This window comes from Neopsephotus bourkii, unplaced genomic scaffold (genome assembly GCF_033783945.1).
Source record: "Neopsephotus bourkii isolate Nb327-2 ecotype Australia unplaced genomic scaffold, CSIRO-AGI_Nbou_v1 NB_1493, whole genome shotgun sequence".
Taxonomy (NCBI): domain Eukaryota; kingdom Metazoa; phylum Chordata; class Aves; order Psittaciformes; family Psittacidae; genus Neopsephotus; species Neopsephotus bourkii.
The window spans coordinates 1,952,603-1,974,014 of NW_026901969.1; the positions used below are offsets into that span (position 1 = coordinate 1,952,603).

The window sequence follows — 21,412 nt, forward strand, 5'->3', positions numbered from 1 at the left end:
CACATGGTTGCCCTTGCTATCCTCTGCTGGGAACTCCTTTTTTTCTTCCAGAATATCCTGTATCTTCTAGTTCATACAGGCTATGTACACTTTAGTCAACTAACTAATGTAGCAAGACTTAACTCAGTATTAGATTCCCTTTCCTCCCTTCTCCTTGACTTTCCTCTCCTTTCTCCCTCCCTCCCTCCACATACGTATGACCCATGCCTGACAGACCCAGGTCTGACACTGTTTGGACGGAGTCAGACAGAAGGAATATTCAGTTAACATCTTCCCACATTTTCTCATTATGTCCCTTATCTGTCTGTAGATTCTTTCCCTTTTGCTTATTCCCTTACAACCCTTTTCAGGTCATCTCTCTAACACTGGAATCTGCAAAACCACAAAGGTAAAGTGGAGGTACATGCAATATTTATTTAAAATTGAAAAAAAAAATGCTCATAACTCCCTAATACTCCATGGACAAGGTCTTGGAATAGTAACTCTTAACTCCACTATTATGAAAAAAAATGTCTTCAGTAAATGGAAACTTTTGAAGAGAATGGAACTTCAGTATTCACCAAGGATATCAGCTTCAAAACCAGCTGCAATCTTAGTACTTCAGTGCCTTCTGAATAATAAAGACAAACATTTAGAAATTTGTGTCCTTACTTGTTATTTCTGCAGCAGATGGCAGAAGTAGCATACCTCAGTATTCCGTAGTTACAGATCCCCATAACTTATACTTCATTTGTCAAAAAATTCAGAATAACTTGAATAAACTCTTCATTTCCGGCTATATATACACATAACTGCTCCGTGTGGCTTTTTTTTTATTTCCTTTTTTATAATGAACAAAATGCACATTGCATGTTCCAAAGAGTTCTTTATTTAAAAGATCATTAAATAAGATACCAAAACACAACCGCAGTATATATGCTACACAACTACCATAAGGATTTTGCAATACACACAAATAACCAAGAAGTTTCATTCATGCAAGAACTAGTTAGTAAATTATTTCCAATACCTTCCTTATACCTTCTATAAAAGAGGAAATCTTTACTTTTTTTAGGAGGATATTTTTAGGCAGATGAATTATTCATTGAATCAACTAAATTGATCTTTTGCATCTTAACAAAAAGCTCAATATTAGATTCTAGAAACAGTTGCTTTTAAATGTATAGAGAAAATACGGTTTAAAAAAAAAAAAAAGACCACACAATTCATTCCAGACAAAATTATTGCCAAGCCATTCCCAAGTCATATTGCTCTGTGACAGCTTTCTTTAAGAAAATAATGCACATATTTGTTCTCCTTTTTTGGGTTGTGGGGTTTTGTTGGTTTTTTTTTTTTTTTTTTGGTGCATACATTTATTTTAGATGAGCTAAATATTGATCAAGGTGGAGAGGGAAGAATTGTAAATTCAAAAATATGGGATTATAAAAATCTGTTCTACAGCTTGGATTTTCAAATAATGAATCAGAAAAACTGCAGTAATGATGCCAAGCTTGTCTTTTAGATATTTCCAGTCTATCCTCAAGATCATATTCACTGATATACAAACCCAGCAGTTTTTTCATTCACCTATTGCTGACATTCTTTTAAGCAGCTTAGACACTACATCTGGACTGAGGTCCTCAGGCTGCTGGCAGTCATTTAAGAGAGCAATGTATAGACTATCTGAGAAGGCCCTTATATATGCATAAGTGAAACTCATCCTGAAAAAGATTCCTACAACAGAACTTCAAGAAACAGCACTGTAACTTTTGAGACAAAACAGACTGGTACTCGTCCTGCTGGGAGCTCAAACTAATACTATTCCTTGCTAATTCAAGTTCAGTTAGGTATAGTCCTATTTTTCCTTCTGTATGAGATGTGAGGAGTCTCCTGAGCCAACAGCTGTACACTGTCATCTACCTGCGAAAAGCAAATCTTACTTGGGCAACTACCAGCTCCCAAAGGCTTCAGGTTTCTTAATAGCTGACACTCCTTGGAAGGAGTTCTTGGGCTCCCAGGATGCCATTCCCCATATTGACACCTCATAGGTGTCCTTCAGCCAGCCAAAGCCTGCCTGCTAATGAGGTGCCACAAAGCTCTTTCTAGTCTACTGTCTGATCATCAGATCTGTCAGACCTATCCAAGAATGCTGGATCTGACAAGTTTTAAAATGAGATAACCCACATTGTGCTTTTGTGTGTGTCTTAATATGACACCTATTAGATTCAAAAGATTGGATGAGAATGTCAATTTTTCAGTAGCAATGAATAAAAGCAAATATAGTTTAGCTCCTTTTGTCAATAAAACTTAAAAATGGGATTCACATGTTCCCTGGCATTCCAGAAAATAAAAATAATTTTATGTCTATTTATTACTTTATTTAGATGTTAGGGGGATTTATTTATTTATCTGTTTACTTATTTGTTTGCAGGTTATCTCAGCCTTATCCATGACTTCTGAATGTTTGAATTTGGTCTCAATGAAAATCTCATTCCCCACGTTCCTTGCGAAGATCAACCCCTTCCCCTACTTCCTTTGCTTCCTGGATAGCAAGGTACAAGTTCTGACAACAATGACATCACAGGAATCAGTATATTTTATTTTGCAGGTTCTCTGCAACTCTTGTTTTATGACTGCCATCAGTCAGCCCAGTAATTTAGATGTGGAGAACTTCAATGATCAGCCTAGAATCTTGGAGAATTTCAGACGAACCTGCTCCTCTTTCTGCCGTCCTGTGTTCAAGTATTATAGTGGTGGCTTGTGTGCTCAATTTGATATTGCATAGTGCAAATTGATAACTGATCTTGGAGAAGAGGAATACAGATCAAGGCCAAATTGTCATGTCTCCATTGTGTTAGGAGCAGTGTATGAGGCATAGCCACAGTCATACATCCCATAATTAAATCTCTTTCAATCTGCAAAATTCACATTTCATCCACTCTGTTCACACCAAAACTATTAAACTCTTACCTGAAACACAGAAAAAAGTTTTGACTCATACTAGAAAAGACAGAAAACAGCGAATTTTGTAGTACACCACAAGCAAGACTCAAGAAAGACGATGACTTATCACCACACTTAACCTTGAGAACAGTAACTATTTTTTTAAGTTTCTTTTAAAGAAAAATTAGCAAATATATGCATCAGAAATGATAAAATCATTAATTTCTCTAGGATTGACTTGTATAGGGCATTGGTAATATTATGGATGATAGCTACTAAAATATATAAAATCAAATGAAATCTTAGTTACATTTAATTCTACATTACAAATAGCTAAGAGGTTTCTGCAATTGCTCTGTATGACAATATCCAATATTTTAGGAGTATGAGAAATAATTAAATATAAAGTTTCTGAATAATTGGTATAATTATTCATCTATGAACTTCGTAGAAACATCAGCAATGGAATAGGTAGGATAAATGTGTTCCTCTGCAGAGACAGACAGCAAATGTCTTAGTAATTGCCTTTATAAACAAAATTGTTCATATTAAGAGGCAGTTCTTTAAGCCAAGGTAGCAATCTGAGTTAATGGTCTTCAAAACAACACTTTAAATTTAAGGCAATTATGAGCTTCAGAAAAGAAGAAAATGAAGAAAAAAAAAATAAAAGCACTGTCTGAATTTAGAAATGTTTACATATTGTAAAAGCCTATGCTGGCTTGAAGTTTGTTCAGCACCCATTGCTGCTATAAATACAGCATTAATAATTAATACAGAAAGAATGTGTGAAATAGAGACAAATATGTATAAGCCTGCTGTTTTTCACTTGTTTGGGGTTGGGGGGTGTTGGGGAGGTTTGAGTTTGGTTGTAGTTTTTTTTTTTCCTGCTGTTATCCAAAAAGGAGGGCTAAAGAAAGGCTGCGATTCCACAGCAGTGAGGTCATCAGGACGTAAGCACAGCTAGAAATGAAAAGGGCTTTCAAGAAAATAAGGATGCCCCAGACCTCAAAATATCCCTCTAACAGCTCTGCATACATGGCTTAATCATATGGTTTAAGTGTGTTTTCTAACATTTTAATGATTCTATGCTTGCTTTTCACCAAAGACCAATCAGCTGAAACAGCAGGTTTGGCTTTTCCATCTTTACTGACCATGTTACAATTATGGACATTGTTTCCTCCTCTAATTAGGACAGTCTTTCGCTCTGGATGACATTCTCTGGCAGCTTCCTGAACACCTCCATCAGAAGCTAGAGAAAAATGAACAACCTACCCCCTCCAGTGACACACAGCAGCTGACCCTGTATGGATTCACATTGTGCTGAAAGCAAAAGGGTTATTTTAAGCCATTTTCAGCCAGTCTGTCTGGCTAGTCTGCTAACTCTGCACTGCAAGGAACAAGTACACAGTCACAGTATAAACCTCATTTGAGGGTGGAATGGCTACCCATCATCATTTGAGGTCCTCTGCCATTGCCCTGAATATCTAAATCACGTCCGAAACATGAAAGGGTGGGTTTGTTTTTTGAAAATTTTAACATTCTTTATCAGATATCAACCACATTACCCTATTTTATTTTTCTTTTTTAATTCTTATGCTCTTAAACTGAACATAAGAGCAAAATATCATGGCAATCCATTTATGTTTGTCTTACTCTTCCATGTTCCCTACGAAATCATGCTCTGAAGTTTCTTTCCTTTCTTCCTTATATATATTGCTAGCAGTGAATTTTGGGATGAACTCTGTTCTGCTTTGTTATTTCAGACCAACAGGTAATTTAGAATTTAAAGTGTTCATACCCAGACTAGGGAGCTAGTAGGTTTGTTGGAAAGAGAGATGTTTCTTAGTCACTTGAGAGCATACTGTGTCTCCAGTCTAATTCTATGACAGTTTCATAAAAAAAATAATGGGTATGAATCTACTAGAACCTTATTTAAGCAAAACCCTTAAGCACATTAAACATTTAAAACATTGAGACCAAATACGTTTAAGTGCTTTCCTGTACTCAAGTTATAATGATTATTACAGTTATTAGTATATGCTCAGTTATATCCTGTGAGCACATGCATTTAGTGGCTATTGAAGAAATATACTGATTAATAACATTTGCAGTGAGAAAATATAATTAGCTCTCATATAGTAAAAATAAGTTTTACTGTAAAAAAAATCCAACATCTCTCTCATGTAACAGAGTTGGTATAACCACTGGTATAGGTATGTTTTTTCTATGCATATTCCTGTATATGTTTAATAATTGACAGAAAACCTGACCTGTGAGAGGACGTGGAAATTCTCTGAGTGGTTGTTTTGTTTTTGTTTTGCTGTTCTGTTTTGTTTTCTGACAATCTGTTGGAACACCACTGCTTTGAAACACTACCTCAAACAGAAAACAGGTAGGTTTTCAAAAGCAATGTCCGACATTTTTTGCCTCCTGGTTTGAGCATCCAGGCTTTTTGGTTCTTAGACTATCCTTCTGTTTTCACTGTTGTTGTGACCCCCAGTTCTTTCAGGCTGTTTTCTTCAACACTGGACCCTGGATCATTGAGATTCTGAGTTTTATGTACACATCACAGACAGAGAGATGGAAAATGTGTTTCAGGTGGCATTTGATTCCTCATGGCTTGAAAACAGATTTTTCCATGCTGGAAGCTTCCCTCTCAATCAGCTTCCACAACTGCCTTTAAACCCTGACACTATCTGGTTTTATTACAAATACAGAGAGGGAGGGAAAGTAATTGTAAGTAGTTAAAGATGCTTTAATTTTAATTACACTTTTAAATATCTCTCCCAAGTTTCCCATATAACCAGTTTAGTATCTTAACAGTGACAGCACAGGAGCATAAATCAGCTTTTTTTTTTTTCTTTATTTTTTTTCCTGAGCATTCATTTTTAGGTAAACACTGTAAATTCTTTTACTGATTTAATAAACTCTTTTTATATTTAGTTAGTGATACACAAGACTCTAAAGCAGGGTTTGTTCTCAGTAGCATATTTTGTTAAAGTCTCATTTATGTATTGTTTTCTTAAATTATGAATATTCAGTGGCAAGTTAAAGAGTCAAAAAATAAAAATTCATTTACATGCAGACTATTTAAAACATGAATTTTGAAACTGCCATTTAATAGTTAGATGATAGCATTTGTTTCTTTCCTTCGACCTAATCCCTAATAAATTCAACTGGCCAATATATAAAATATTGTGATAGTTCTGACTACTATATTATATAAAAAATTTCAACTGTATATATATTTGAGGTGTTGCATTAGGAAATTGTAAGATTCTCAGTAGGGTTTATGAACAGTATCAATTTTACTTAGTTTATGTTGATGTGCTTTATAAAATAGGAAAAGACTACAGTATTGCTGGAAATACATTGAAATCTCAGTTTTGTACAATACATCATGCTTAGAAACTAATTTATTTGCAAATGTATTGGTCCAATTAATCTCAAGTAGGAAAAATCACAATCAAAACAACAATTGCAAAAAAGATACAGTTATGTTATCAACCTGATGATTTTCCATAATATATTTTCACACAAGTATGATTTTAGATTTAAATAAGATAACCATAACACACAGTAACCTAGAAACTAAATATACATTTTTTTCTTCTGCTGCATCAGTAATATGAACTTCTCTTGAGTATGTATGGTCTTCTAGCTTTGTTCACATGTAGCTGCCGTTTCAGAATATAGGGATTTTTCCTTTTCATTATTTCCTTGTCTTGGTTTGAGCTGTCTAGATCAAAAGCATCTTGCTGAAGTAACTGTAGGATGCAAGAAGAGACGCAATGTTACCAGCTTTTTTTTGGTGATGAAGATTATAAATTCCTAGAAATTTTATAAAATTTTATTTTAACACCTGACACCAAGAAAAATCTTTACTACAGCAGTTGCAGGTTTAAAAAAAAATTAAGACACAAAACTGCAATCACACTAAAGATGAGGCGAATCCTATGGATGTGGTAATTAAATTCCATTAAAAGAAACAAGATCATTGGTTTTGCCTTAAGAGAAAACCTGTTAAGTTTCAGTCAAATTGACTGAAAACTTCCTAATGATTGTCACTCTATAATCACTCATTTAGGCCAAACACCTCCTGAAACACCCACTGCTAGCTGCTTTCAGCTTTTGAGCAATATTTTGATCTGCAACTTCCTACAGCTAAAAAATCAAAACATGTAAAAAATAAGAAATTAAATAAAGCACAAGAACGCCAGTATTTTATCAGAATTTCTGATATATATATATATAACTGTATTTTGAGTTTTACTTGGAGTTTTTTAAGTATTTTGCTCAGATTCCACATTGCTTTATCTGTTAAGAGTTCATCCATTCTCTCACCATGCTCTTCCATGGTCAAGTACAGTCCTGGCTGAAAGGCATTAGACTGAAATGGTTTTTGTACTTACCCCAGTATTTCCCTAAGCAATCAAACTCTGCCACTCAATTACTTGATGAATGAGTGCTCACCTAAATTCTATTTAAATGAATTGAAAGACTCTCAGGGTTTCAACAGACTTTGGAGTTAGCCCTGGATGAATAAGATCACAAGAACTTCCTTCATTACATAAATAGTTATTTCAAGCCACCTTCAAGCTTTCTCCAAGCCTTCTCCCTCTGGCTCTATTGCTTCATTTAGTGTGTCTTATAAACCTCTGCACTGCTTAAGCTGAGAGAGGAATATTTTAATTTTTTTTCAATTTCAGATGCAACACTGTTAGGAGTGATTATTCCCAACCACCAGAAGAGGTGATGTAACTGCAAAGTAAGGAACTGTGATGATGTCATATGGGTTAGTACATAGAGTGAGTTCTGTGCTAGCTCCTTTTCAGCAATAAATGAAGAGATGAAGAGAATCTTCAGAAAACTCTGGTTCTCAAAGGTGTCACAGTCTTTCATATGGGCCACCCGAGCTAGTATGAAGGACTAAGAATAAGCCTGGAAATACAGAGCTGTGATTCAGCAAATAAAAGAGGATCAAGATTCAGCCAGACTGTCCATGAACCTGCAATAACTGAAGAAACTGAGTTTATGGAAAGTGGGTAGTGACATAAGAATAACTCTTTTCACTCTGCAAAGCAGCTTTAAGTGTAATATATAACAACACAAGTGCCCAGTGCACCTCCGTATGATCACTGCACTAAGGTTAAGTATCACAAATGGACTACAAACAATCACTGTTTAAGAACAGCAATCGTTATACAATCACAATGTTGAATTCCAGGGTTGCCTTTAGGTGTGGGGAAGCAAAAATAAAGTTTCCTTGCTGGTTTCCTAGCAATACTAAGCCTAGACTGCCTGGTAAAATTACATGTATACATGGGCATGTGTCCATACATTTTGAATCCAGTTTGCCTTAGGGCCTTAAAAGTGTTTTTTGAAACTCTGCCTCAGTAAATCTGCAGTAACTTCACATGTTACTGCACATCTCTTTCAATAAGAGGCATATTAAAGGTATTAGAGAATATAAAAAATGGAAGAAAAGCTCAAGCAATATGATGGGTATCACATGGGTATAGGTTTTAAAAAAATCATTACGAACTGAGCATAAGAGTTTAACACCAGCTTTTGTGACGGTTTGTTTTACCTCCCAGTGCTGAAAGGTTCTGCTGTGGCAAACTTTTTGAAGTTGATATACTGTCAGCATTGCTTCCAAGCTGAAGCCATCCAGAGCAGAAGGAAACTGTCTTCCTGAAACGAGATCCTCTTCATCTACCTCTACTGTATCCCCCACTTGGTTGTTTATGTTGTTGACGAGATTGCAGACATTTAGCAAGGTCATTTTCCAGTAAGGAAGTTTTGCTCTGTTAATCTGGAAATACAAATACTTACTATATAATGTGTTGCAATTTTTTGTTTTGCTTTTTGTTAATAATGTGTAACAACCAAACATTTTGGTAGGAACAAGCTTGTGTGTCTGAAGTATTTTTCGCCAGCTCAAGTTTTAGACAATAATTAGAGAGTGCTGAAATTAGGGCAACTCATTTATTAAATACACCAAGTCTGCTTCCCTGCAGCCTTACCCCCCAGGTAGATATACATGATGAAAAACTAAACTGCTACCAAACCAGAATGGCAGCATTTCATAGACATTCTGCACAGGTGCAAACAAACACACAGATGGAAATTAATATAATATAAATTCACAGGCGTAAATAAAGACAATGAATGAGTCAAACCCACAGGATAAAGTCCCAGTACTAGAATCCAAGGTGGATGTCTGTGGTTAAGTAGATGCTCCTCCCCAGTTCAGAACAAATACCAGTAATTTCAAAATCCCCTGATAAAAGGAATGGAGTCCCTGCTTCAGGGCAAGCTGTCTGATCAAGCTATGTCTGAAGTCATAGAATCTGTAAGCCCCAGGAGTTTTGGATACGGGAGAATCATGAGTCTGGGAGATGTGACCAAAGGTCTATGGGCTTAGATGAAGATAGAGAAAAGATGAAAGAGAGCTGTGTAAACAACGTATTCCTGATTTGGTAACTCAACTGAAAAACTCAGACCAAATGTGTTTAGGTGTTCAGAAATGTTACAGAAAGACAGAAATAGAGAAATTTCACCATGGTTTGTCTCAAATTTACTTGCTCCAGTATATTCCATTATTGGGAAGACATTTAACTTTTAAACCCTTTTAAAAAATGTTGAGGAAAATAATTTTTACTTTTCACTGTTCTTTCCAAGCAGCTGTGGGAACAGTCTTCCTTAGTTTTGATTATCAATAGAAAAAAGTAGTAAAAACCTAATTCCTACCTCTTTTGCTGCTTTTTATGCCTTTGCTACTTTCTTGGTTCTCCCACTACTAATTATTTCTTTCAGATTATATTACTTTTAGTGGTGAGTATTGAAATTGCTTTTCTTAAACTAGAACTGATGACACAGTGATCTCCAAATGCCAAATAGCAAATTCATATTTATTACTGGCAAGGTCTTCCATGCTGTGCACATTAGGATTATGTTTTATCCATAAAATGAAATGTAATTGCTTCTTTTCCTGGCTGTACAAAGTTAAATATAAGTATTACATTAACAAATACATTGCCTTTTATATACTAATGGCATTAATTAAAAGTGTGGCTGCAGTGCTTACATAGTGGAACATTAGGTTGTTTCTTTAAAATGCCTTCCTAACAAAGGGGCGTTGCATATTCACTACATTTTACTATTTTCTGAGGGAATAGAAAGAAAATGGAGAGGAGCGAAGAAGAAAACAAGAAAAGTTGGCATCACTATCAGCATTAGTTACAAAAAAAATCCCTTTTGGTCATAACCATTACTCCAATATACAGCTGATATATGCATGCTTTTCAAAATCAGAATAATTTAGCCCTTTAATAAAACCACTTTGTGTTTTTAGATTTCTGACAAGGCTTGGAGGGGAAAAAAAAAGAAAAAAAACATTATTTTGTTTTGAAGCTAAGAAGAAATCAAATCTCTGATCTGATTCAGAAGCTTGAAATTGGTTCTGTGTTTTTTTACTTTGAGCTCATCTGTTGTCCCATCTAGGTGCCCTAATTAGTCTATTGAATTGTTTGAAAAGATGTGATAGATTCAAAATAAAAATTAAACTCTTTGCAGAACATCTGGTTTAATTCACAGAAGTTAAACCTGCAAAAGGAACAAGCATCCACTGCAATGTCAGAATTCTCTTTGGTCTGTTAAAATATCTGTGAAATAAAAAAATATGGAGCTTTCTGTAACAAATGAGGAGACATTTCCAGTGCACTTTTCTCTCCTGGGTATGCTAAAGATATGGGAGTTAGCACTACAATAGCTACACTGAGACTAAAAAAAAAATAAATAAAATATATTCCAGTGGATGGGAACAGAAGACAAAAGGAGAGTGAAATTTGTTATGTCTTCTTGCATTATTTATAGCATCTTTTTGATCTAAAGTTACTACTTTATGTTAGCCTGATGTATGTCTATGTTTAAATGAACTTTCCTCTGTATATTAGTAAAATACTTAAACAGCAGGCTTCATTAGGTGAAACTGGTCTTAGCTGCTATTTATTAGATTAGGGGGAAAAAATCTGCAGTTCTGCCTGCAAGTATATTTGTTTGTTAAGGGAGTCTAATTCCCATTAATACCACACATGTATCAGCCCAAAATATTCTTATTTGAGTACACCTGCTTCTGACTTACACTGCTGCCAGCTCACAGAATGAGTCTATAAAGCATTAAGAACTTCAGTCAAGAGTGAAGTATTTTTTTAACTAAACATGGAGCTCTCCAGGTCATGTCCAGTCACTGAACAAGCAGCCATGATACTTTTTCACTCCACTATTACAGTAAGCATTACAATCAGACAGCTTTGTTTTATAGATAATTGAAAATCTCTGAGGACCTTATCCTAAAGGAATATGTGAAAATGCAGTTTAAGATGACCGTAATCCAAGTGTTCAGTTATATTTACAATGTGTGATACATTCTTAATACAGGTCTAAAGAATATCAACTACCTCAAGGCATGTTTTGGAAAACACCTACACAACAGATTAAGGAACCCGTATTTGCCAAGACAGAACTATTTTTTAAGATTATCTTGAAAAAGATTTGGGAATGATCTGAAGGAACAAAAGAGACTGCAGTATGAATCAGAATTTAAAAGTTATTAATGCTGAAGTAAATATGATATATGCATTTCCATTGTTGAACATGCTTCTGAAATAAGACTTGGATATATGGTTTCCCACGTCTCATATAACTTGAAAGATAATTTTAAAACATCTAAGAAACTGAAACGAGCTTGAGAATATTTCCTGCTTTGACAACAGGCTGGTCCTATGACAGATTAGAGAATCTCTTTCCATTTCTCATTAAATGATACCCCAGAAAGTTTGCTTAAGATAACTTCTTATGTTATAATGCATACCACTCAAACTTTTGTTTGGGGTGTTTTTTTTTCTGCCAAAAAAAGTTTCATTCTCTGCCTTTTATATTCTTGCCTTTATCTAGTGAAAGCAGATTAAAAACCTATTCATAACCAAGTAAAACCCAAGGTAATGAAATAGCTCTATGGTTCATTTTGGAATAGTAGTTAAATTTTGTTCAGCATGTAACTACAATAAAAATATTCTCTGTCCTTAAGTAGATATGGTATTGAGTTTTCCTACAACAGTTCTTCTATGGTATATACTAGTATCTGCAAACATAATGAATTTTTATGTGATGACTGAGTCAGGAAGTCAGCAACTCCTATGCAGCTGTGACCTCATCTGCCTCTGACAACAAGGCAAAACTCTCTGGGCACATAACAGTCAGCAAAAGGCATCCTAGAACAATAAGAAGCTCAGAGGATCCAAAATTTTATTCTAGTGGTGATATATTGTTCAAAGAAACACCTCTTTTTTTTTTCCTTCTCTCTCTCCACCTCACCCCCCCCCACACACCCCACCCCACTCCCCACCCCAGCTAGTACCATCTCAGTTTTGTTCTCAGCCTTGTCTGTGCTCGGGACATTCCTCATGGAAGTGGTGGTTTCAGGCAAGCATTTACGAAGCTGGGAATAGAGCTATTTATTTGATACAAAATAGAAAGAGCAGATAACTGCATATACATGGTACTTCAGTTTGTGTTGTCTTGCCTGATCTTCCAAATGCGTCTTTGGGTTTTATCTTAGAGAAAAGACAAAACATTTTATCCCTGTTTTAACCCTGCATCTTTTTTGAGATTTAACAACAGGAAAGGGTAATAAACTGTATTAAATCATAGAATCATATAATAGTTCAGGTTGGAAAGGACCTTAAGAACATCTAGTTCCAACCCCCTTGACATGGGCAGGGACAAATGTTGAAGACAGGTTGTAATAACCCTGGACATACTACTTTAAAGTTGGAAAGTGATTCAGTATGAATATGACTTTAAAGAGAAGTTTGAAAAAGGCCACTAGACACTGAACAGCTGTCTGTGAAGTCAAAAGTATATGTCAACTTTTTCATATTATTGGATGGACTCCTGAAAGCTGCAAAAGGTGTGTGCTTAAACTCTAGCTGTAGCTTTGATACTATACTTCACAAGTCCCTACTTAAGATTTTTCTGTCCAATACTACAACCACAAGTAATAATCCACTTTGCAGCTTTTTTGATATGAGCTTTCATAAACAATTTTTGTTCCTTTTTTTTTTCTCTCTTTCCCCTTTCCCCATCTTAATGTTATTTAAATTGTCTGAATCTTCCTTGCTGCTTATTACTAAGTCAGTGTCAAAGATGTTTAATGTAATTCAACAGTAATTGTCCTCAGCTGGAACCAGATCTCAGGCCCAGAACAAGACAGTTATTACACATACCATCAAATTTCTCTCTCCCACCAAAACCATACTTTTGTTCTGATGAGGTTTAAAAGCTAGCAGAGAACAGAAAAAAAAAAAAAAACAACAAAAAACAACAACAACCAAAAAAAAAAACCAAAAACAAAAACAAAAAAAAAAACACACAAGAACTTGTCATTTCAGTAATGAATGGAATAATGGTATCCTTTTTGTAGAAAGCACTTCTGTACACATTTTAGTGGTTCCACCATGCCTTACTTTGATGTCAAGAGATAATATATAACAAACTAATGAATTCTAGGTGGTGATTTAAGCAGTAGAATGTAGAATTAAAGCAACGTCTGCACCATGCACCTACTGCATATGTCAACTTCAGGTGTCATGTGACTTACAGTATATACCACGAAAAGATTGAATAGCAACCTACACAGTGTAAAACAACATAGAAGAATATTATCACAAACACTACTACATTATCAGATGGTGCACTCTATGCATTTTTAGTTACCTGAGATTGTGCTCTGTGCTGAGAGGAAAAGATGGAAGTGGAGGTTAGGTTCACAGCTCTACTGAAGTCAGTAACAGAAATACCAATAGCCGTAGGGTTTTCTCCAAGGCATACTACGCTTTGCCACACAGAGAAAGAACTACTTTTGTCAGCCTTCTAAATTTATATTTGTCTCAAGAAAAGAATATTTATTAATATTTCTGTACTTTAAAGGAGCAAGTGGCAAACAGGTTTATTTAGCATCTAAGGTTAATTATCATGTCAGTAAGGAACATGGGAACCTAGGAACTGCCAGACCAGATAAAAACAATGTGTTTTCTCGCCTCATTATTCTCTTAAGAGTCTTATTCTAGTCTATTCAAAGAATCCTGTGAAAAAGCTCACATATAAGCAAATACAGTAAATATGGAAGTCTTCAAGGCAGGTTTTGTTCTTAACATTCAACTAACCATTGACTTACGAAATTTTCAGGGAAAAAAATTTCATTTCTCATTTTATTTTCCTTTGAATTTAACTTGAATTCCATTAGAACAAATGAATAAAGCACACAAACTTAAGATCATGGCACTGGTTTCAGTGTTTGTTCTTTAATATGTTGCTGAATAAATATTAGACTATATGTATCTTCAATCGTTCGCAGAAAACAACACTGTTAAGAAAGTGTTTGTCTATCAGCCTGTTCAATAGATATGTGCAACACTTGCTGTTTCACCTTGTCAATAAGAGATCGGAACTGAATTTTTGTCTGTTTGTATTAAATAACATGTCTGGGGACTTGTCAAGGAAATGCCATTTATCAGATTAATATATTTTCATAGTCAGGTCCCCCCGTTCCTGTGCTAACACTGTGATTAAATTCTTAAACCAAAATCAGCGTAAGTATTAACAGGTTTTGCATTATGACTGTCTTAGTTTTATATGCATATAGGAAAAATTCTGCATAAAAACAGCACTTACGGATTTGATGCAAGGTTAAGTTAGCTTTCATCACACATAATGTTATTGGAAACACATTTCCTCCAACAGATTTACATCTCTGCACATAACACAGTTTTGACAGTTTAATGAAAGGACCAGTGTTACAAGTAAGGAGCGCTTTTAGTGTCTCACATCAACACCTTTAAATTTTCTTTGAACTGGAGAAAATCTTGACCAAAGTAATGTCTAGCACTGAACTTTTTGGTCTAGACCATAGGTTATTACTTTGTGCAGAGACTTCTGTGTTTGTAATGAAAATCATTTGCTCTCTACCCATCACAGGAAAAACAATTACCTTTGATGTGTACATATTGGTCAATAAATCTGCTTCTAACGCTTTCATTTCCTCTTCTGAATCTGGGAATAAACCAGAAACATATGTTTATTATTTCATCATAAATCACGAACATTTCAAGTTAGCATACAGAATTTAGATATATCACTTAGTTTTGAAAAACAACTGAATAAAACCCAAACAAATGAACAAACAGACAAAAACACAGCAGAGCGATCTACTGTGAGGAGTCTTCAGGTAACAATGACACTATGCTAAAAGAGCTACTATCTTTTTAAAGCATGATCAAGCTTATTGAAGTGAATGAATCAATTCAGTAATCTCTCTTCAGTACAGCCCTTTCAGTAAACAAAACTGCTGCAATATTCTTCGTTCAAAACTCAGTATGGGTTTCATAATTGCTGTTTGTCACCTCTATTTACTTAGAAGACTTTGGATATTTATTTTCAAATAATATTTACTTAAGTAGCAGCTAAGTCTTTGAGTGAATGGCAGTTGTGATTACAGTACAGGATTTAGTCTCAATTATTGTTGATTAAATTAAAAATATGTTTGCTGATATGAGGGAATTGAGCTTCATCAGTTTGTGATACAAGCTTTTCACCATGCATACACCAAAAGTATTCTGACTTTGGATTTTCTTTACTAGTTTAATTGACTTTTAATAGCTCAGCAGACTTGCAAGACCTGTGATTTAACAAATAGGGTTAAAATTGTTTTAGAAAAACAGCCACAAACTTTTCTAGTTTGTGCTGTAGAGAATCACAAGGAAGGTTTGTCCTTGAGTATGTAGAAACAATCACAACGCAAAGATAATATACAAACAAATCAGTTAAGGCTTCAGACAAAACAGAGTTCTACATGGCTTTTAGCTTTACTGGAATACCAGCAGTCCAAAGCCAAACAATACACTTACTTATACTTTAAACCAGACTAAATCATAATCTATTCCATATTCATAGAAGTCATGGAATCATAGAATGGTTAGGGTTGGAAAGGACCGTAAGATCATCTAGTTGCAACCCCACCCTACCGTGGGCAGGGATGCCTCACCCTAGACTATGTCACCCAAGGCTTTGTCCAACCTGGTCTTGAACACTGCCAGGGATGGAGCATTTCTCACTTCTTTGGGCAACCTGTTCCAGTACCTTACCACCCTCACAGTAAACAAGTTCTTATACCTAACCTGAACTTCCCCTGTTTAAGCCCACAGAATCATTGGATAAATTCTGCCTATGGCTTCATTCTAATAGCACAGAAAGCTAACCATTATATTGCACTTAAAAACCAATCATGATCAATCTTACCACTACGATGTTTCTTCTTTGGGGAATTCTTCCAAAGTTTCAGTTATTATTCACCTTCTTCTAATTTTAAGCCTAATTTATTTCTAATTACAAATTTATTAATGGTTTGTACATAACTTCCTTCACTATAAGTGATGTCTTTCTAATTGTAGCATTTACCCAACTCATGTATTTTTTGAGAGCAATCACAGCCCTTTCTCAGCTCAGATTTTTAGGGTGTGCCTACACAGTGATTACCAAATAAATACAAGATCATTCTGCCTTTTAGAAAAAAACATTCCCTGGAAAACCCATAAATACCTCACTGAATGGCTATGCACAGGGCTACTAAATCCTCACTTGTTCTCCTCTTTTGTAATAGCACTGTATTCCCTAGCTCATCAGAGTGGCCCTCCTCTGTATCTGCTATGAGCTAAATACAGCAAAGCATAACACAGCTTGGATCAGAAGCATCAGTACTTAACTACCTTAATTCTTACCATTAGCTACAGGAAGTAGCTCTCTTACACATTTTTTTACTTTTTTGTTTATGTCTGAAAAAATTTAGTATCTCATTAAAAAAAACCAAAAAGGTCTTTTATCTCCTTAGACATTTTTCGCTTCTGTTCAAAGGAAAATTAAGTAGGTTACTTTTACTGCTCCCTAAACTATTGCATTTTCTACTGTTGCACTGCTCCTCATTATTTAAATCATCAAAAACTTCTTGGCATTATGCTGACCTTCCTCTGTAGTGATGCTCCTGTTCACCGTTGCATTACCAGCACACCATATTCATTCACTTTTTACACTGAAGTTGTTATTGAAAACACTAAATAAGGCTGGTTTGTAGATCAGTATTAGAGCAAGCTATTAGCAAATAATCTCCACATTAATGCCTTTCAGCACTATTGGTTGTCAGCATTACCTAATCTCTTAACTGCTTTACCATTAGCCAAAGTTCTGCTGGCAGCACAAGGTCACCTCAGCTGAATTTCAACTAGTGGTAGCAGCAGCTCCTGTGAATGGTGTCATACTGTGACAGCATCATGATTTGTGATCTCATGGGTCATACCAGCTGAGGACAATGAAAGTACTGGTCTGCTTAGCACCTGGTTTTTCAAGTTCCATAGAGGATGGAAGGTACATTCAACACACCATCAAGGTAGGAAGAGAGCTGCAGATGTGGTAGGTAAGTATTTAAAAACATTTAGGTTGAGAAAAGAACTCTGGAAGACATTAAGAGGCTGGTCAAGATCCCTTGAGTGAAGAATAAAGCAAAGCTTGGAGGAAGAGAAGGGAAGACATTCAGGCAATTCAGGAGTGAAAGAGATAAGGAGTAAAGGCATAAAAAGAGCAGACTTAAGACTCTCAGAGAGAAAAGTAAAAAAGTCTGGTTATATATTATTGTTCATATTAGAGGGAAAGACACAGTTTGATGTCCTCTTGATTAACTTGTTATTGGTAACAAATACAGCTTCTATTAATATGTTCTACAGGAATAGTTACATTTTACAATTACACACTTTCCCCTAAAGGCAAACATCTTCAGAAGAAAATTAAAATGTATTATCATCTTCTTTATGACATAACTGTCCATATTTGTCAAAATTGATTTGGCCCTTCCACACAAGCTTCTCTATGGCATTTCTTATTTGAATATAAAATTTCATTTTCAAGCAAATAAACCACTATGCCAGTTACACGTACAATTTTGCTTCTGGGTGTTTTTATAAGTCTATTTTAATTTCACCTGTTTTGTTTTTTGTTTGGGTTTTTTTTTGTTGTTGTTTTTTTTTTTTTCTTCACTTTTGTGGGCTTTCATTCAGGTTCTACAAAAAGCTGAATTCGAAACTGCCTCACTGAAAATACTGGTCAAAGATATGCTTAAAAAGCTTTAAATGTGGGCAGAAAATAATAAATATTAAGTCTTGTCACTAAAATCAATAGTTCTCTACAATATACAGAATGATTGCTTAAGCTGTGATAAAATGTAGGTAATATGTGTGATACACTTTTATTTTACAGGGGAATACAAATTTCAAACTTTCATCTAATATGAGAATTAGGAATTTAGAGTCCTCCTGAACACTGAACCTGAAAAACCTAAGGTATTGTAAATTTACTCCTTAAATTTTGTGGAATTAATAAATTGCAAGTTACTTAAAATGGGATTTTGAAGCCCATTCTGCTTCATATCTGTGTGTGTGCATCTGTTTAATCTCCACCATACCTACTTTTGGTTGTAAAGCCAGGACATAAATGACACACTCTTAGCTGTGTCATTTTCCAAAGGAGCAGGCAATGCGCTTTAATGTATGGTTCTCTTTTTTTTTTTTTTTTAGGTTTCTAAAGCAATTGCTCTGAGATTATAAAGGCATTTACATTAACCTTCCTATTGTGTAATCTGCATCTGAGTCATCATTTTTTGTCATGATTTCAGATCAGTTGCTAGCACTTTTTTCCCCAGAATACGAAAACTGTATTTCTGTCTCTGGAAGTTGACTAAAGTGCGCATATAGTTGGACTGGATTATGGCAGCTATTCATATGAGTTGCTGAAATTATAATTTCTAGGGCAGTTTGGAAATGCATGGTATTCAATAAATCGCAAATGAACCGACATAAGCGAGCAGATGGTCTACACTGACTTATATTTCCCATGTCTAGCCTACCCATGGTACAGATACTGTGAGGAGGAATGGTGTAGCTGAAGGGAGAAAGTATGACAGGTATATAAAAAGGCGGTGCTGACCAGAGCCGGTTACCAGGGCCAGCTCCGTGGCGCCTAGAGGGCACAACCGCTGCAGCCCGAGCCGACTTCACCTGCCTTCCCCATGTCCTTGGGGAGACTGCGGAGTGGCTCTGTGCGCACCGGCCGGGCGGTCTTCGGAGGGCAATGGGGGGCGCTTACCTGAGCAGAAGCTGCAGGAGGCCAAGGCCAGCAGCATGACACACACCAGCTGGGTTCTCATCCTTGCCGCGCCGCACTCTAGAAAGTAAAGTCCATAAATCCTGGGGAGAGACGGAGAGAGAGAAAGAGACAGACAGACAGACCGACAGACCGACCGACCGACCGACAGACAGACAGACAGAGCAGCGCAGCTCCGCTCCCCGTCCCCCTGCACACGCTTTCGCGGGCGGCTGCAGGCACCAGACGGGGCACCCAGACCCTTCCCCAACTATATAAGCCGCGAGGTGATGTCACGGCGATGCCGACATCGCCTCCTGATGAAGCGCCCTCCCTCCTCCACACCCCTCATGCCCCCCCGCCCCCATCTCTCCCGCTGCCCCTTCCCCGCCTCTCCGCTCCCGCTAGCGCCGACGCCACTCACCGCCTGACGCATGCGGAGCCCCGCTGGGAGCGCAGCGAACTCCCTCACCTACCGCCGCGGGAGGCGGCTGGAACCGGCGTTTCCCGAAAGGAACTTATCCTCTGATTTGGAAAAGCCCCGAAATAGAATATAATTAGTATTAGTATTATTAAAAACAAAGTTACCGCCTCTGGTGGGACCCCTGACGCGCGCTGTGCCCGCGGTCCTCGTGCGGCCGCCGTCTGATGCGCTTTGTCTGCTATGTGTCTTAGCTTTCCCTGCAGCGAGGGCAAAACCGGGGAGAGAACGACACAGCGGGCATGGGCATGGGTGTTAAACAGGGGGTGGGCAGGGGAGTCTGTGCCATGGGGCATGGTATAACTCTAGGCATGGACAGAGGGGTTACATCGGGCACGAGTAGCAGGGAAAAAAATACATAGAGAAGGCTGTGTGAGGGAGAGATGGAGAAAGATAACGGGAAAGTCACTTGGCAGAGATTTTTCATAGATGCAGAAGAGAACTGATACCTGGCAGGGCGAGACTTACTATTACTTGGTAAGAAAGCTTGCCAGAAGCCAGAAGCTAGGGTTTCAAGAGAGCAAGCGCTCCTGAGCGACATTCTCCTGACATGCACTTTCTCGGTTGGTTTTTACAATAAATACCTTTCCTTAAATGACCAGCAAAGAGCAGAATTCGTGAACAGCACCCACAGCTCAAGACCACGGAAAACACGCAGGGCACGGGGGGGCGGGAGGCAGCTCGCAGGGGGCGCGGAGTGGGCGCGCACTGCTGCGGGAGGGGGAGCGGGGTCCCCTGTTTCGCCATTGCACGCCCTCCGCACACACGGCTCTCTTGCCTTCTGCGTCTCAGCTCCCGAGGCGTAAAAAAACCAGCAGTGATCTCAAGTGGAGGGTCGGGCAGGGTAATCTTTGACGTCTGAGTGTATAAACGTAACGCTGAAGACTCGCTCGCATCAGCCTCCATCAAGCTACTGCTTTTACTGCCTTTTTTTTTTTTTCCTGTCTTTTACTCAGATAACGGACAAAATGCTCCATCTGTTGAATGCAGATACTACAATGCGGAGCATTTTGATCTGCGTGAATACATTTGAGGATAGATACACATGCCACACATAGCAGGAACGCATTCCGTGAATGGCAGAGTTTGTTGGCGTGGATGTGCTCTTCACTGCAGAAAGTTTCCTTTAAAACGCAAAGGGCAGTGACGACTGCTGCTTTCCTCCCATACCCTCTGCTCCCGTCCATGAGACTGAAAAGGTGCCGCAGAAACAGAAAAAACGCAGGTTTTTTTATCCAAAATCCTGGAACACTTGGTGAGAAAAGTTTAATCAATTTGATTCCCTTTTCCCTGGATCAACTTTTGGACTCATCAAAATTTGAATTTGAATTTTGTTTTGGTTTATGATTAAATGCAAAAGGAAAATGAGTGTGTTCCGCTGGTGTTGGCCGTTTTAAGAACAGAGTTTTGCATACAGTTGGGAACACATTTTTCTGTCCTACTAAGAGATAAATCAGAAGCAACCAAACAGACAAAGACCCCAAAACACGTTTATCACATTGTATGGGCTGTGCTAGTTTGTCAGAAATTTTCAGCTATTACTCATCTGCCTTAGCACTGAGGTTAGATATCCACTCACACTCCCCTCTAGTCCCATTTTCTATTATTTCCATGATATAGAAAGACCAATCTGCAGCTGATTTTGCCCAGTGGGTGTTCTGCAGTTCAGAAAGCTCTATGAATGAGAATCATATCTCATAGATATTTTCTAGTGCCTACTCTCTGTCACAGATTTCTTCAATAGGTAATTGCCCATATTCTTAT

General features: G+C 37.1%; 1 protein-coding gene across 2 annotated transcripts; it reads right to left on the minus strand.

The window, feature by feature from the left end:
- Positions 1-6,284: 6,284 nt before the first annotated feature.
- On the minus strand, positions 6,285-20,294 carry NTS (neurotensin). Of its 2 annotated transcripts, XM_061369317.1 has the most exons (5): positions 19,756-20,294; positions 19,171-19,271; positions 14,975-15,036; positions 8,513-8,737; positions 6,285-6,689 (listed from the first exon to the last, which is right to left on the minus strand). In XM_061369317.1, the coding sequence occupies exons 2-5, from the start codon at positions 19,229-19,231 to the stop codon at positions 6,543-6,545; spliced, it is 495 nt and encodes a 164-aa protein (XP_061225301.1). In that variant the 5' UTR covers positions 19,232-19,271; positions 19,756-20,294; the 3' UTR covers positions 6,285-6,542. The 2 variants fall into 2 exon arrangements, with proteins under 2 accessions (XP_061225301.1, XP_061225300.1); XM_061369316.1 differs by lacking the exon at positions 19,756-20,294 and having other exon boundaries at positions 19,171-19,334.
- Between the last annotated feature and the right edge of the window lie 1,118 nt (positions 20,295-21,412).

Coding starts and splice junctions, on each gene's coding strand:
- NTS (XM_061369317.1), bottom strand. CDS start 19,231: ATGAGAACCCAGCTGGTGTGTGTCATGCTGCTGGCCTTGGCCTCCTGC. Junction 15,037..19,170: donor CTCCTGCAGCTTCTGCTCAG/GTAAGCGCCCCC, acceptor GTTTATTCCCAG/ATTCAGAAGAGGAAATGAAA. Junction 8,738..14,974: donor CCAATATGTACACATCAAAG/GTAATTGTTTTT, acceptor TTGTATTTCCAG/ATTAACAGAGCAAAACTTCC.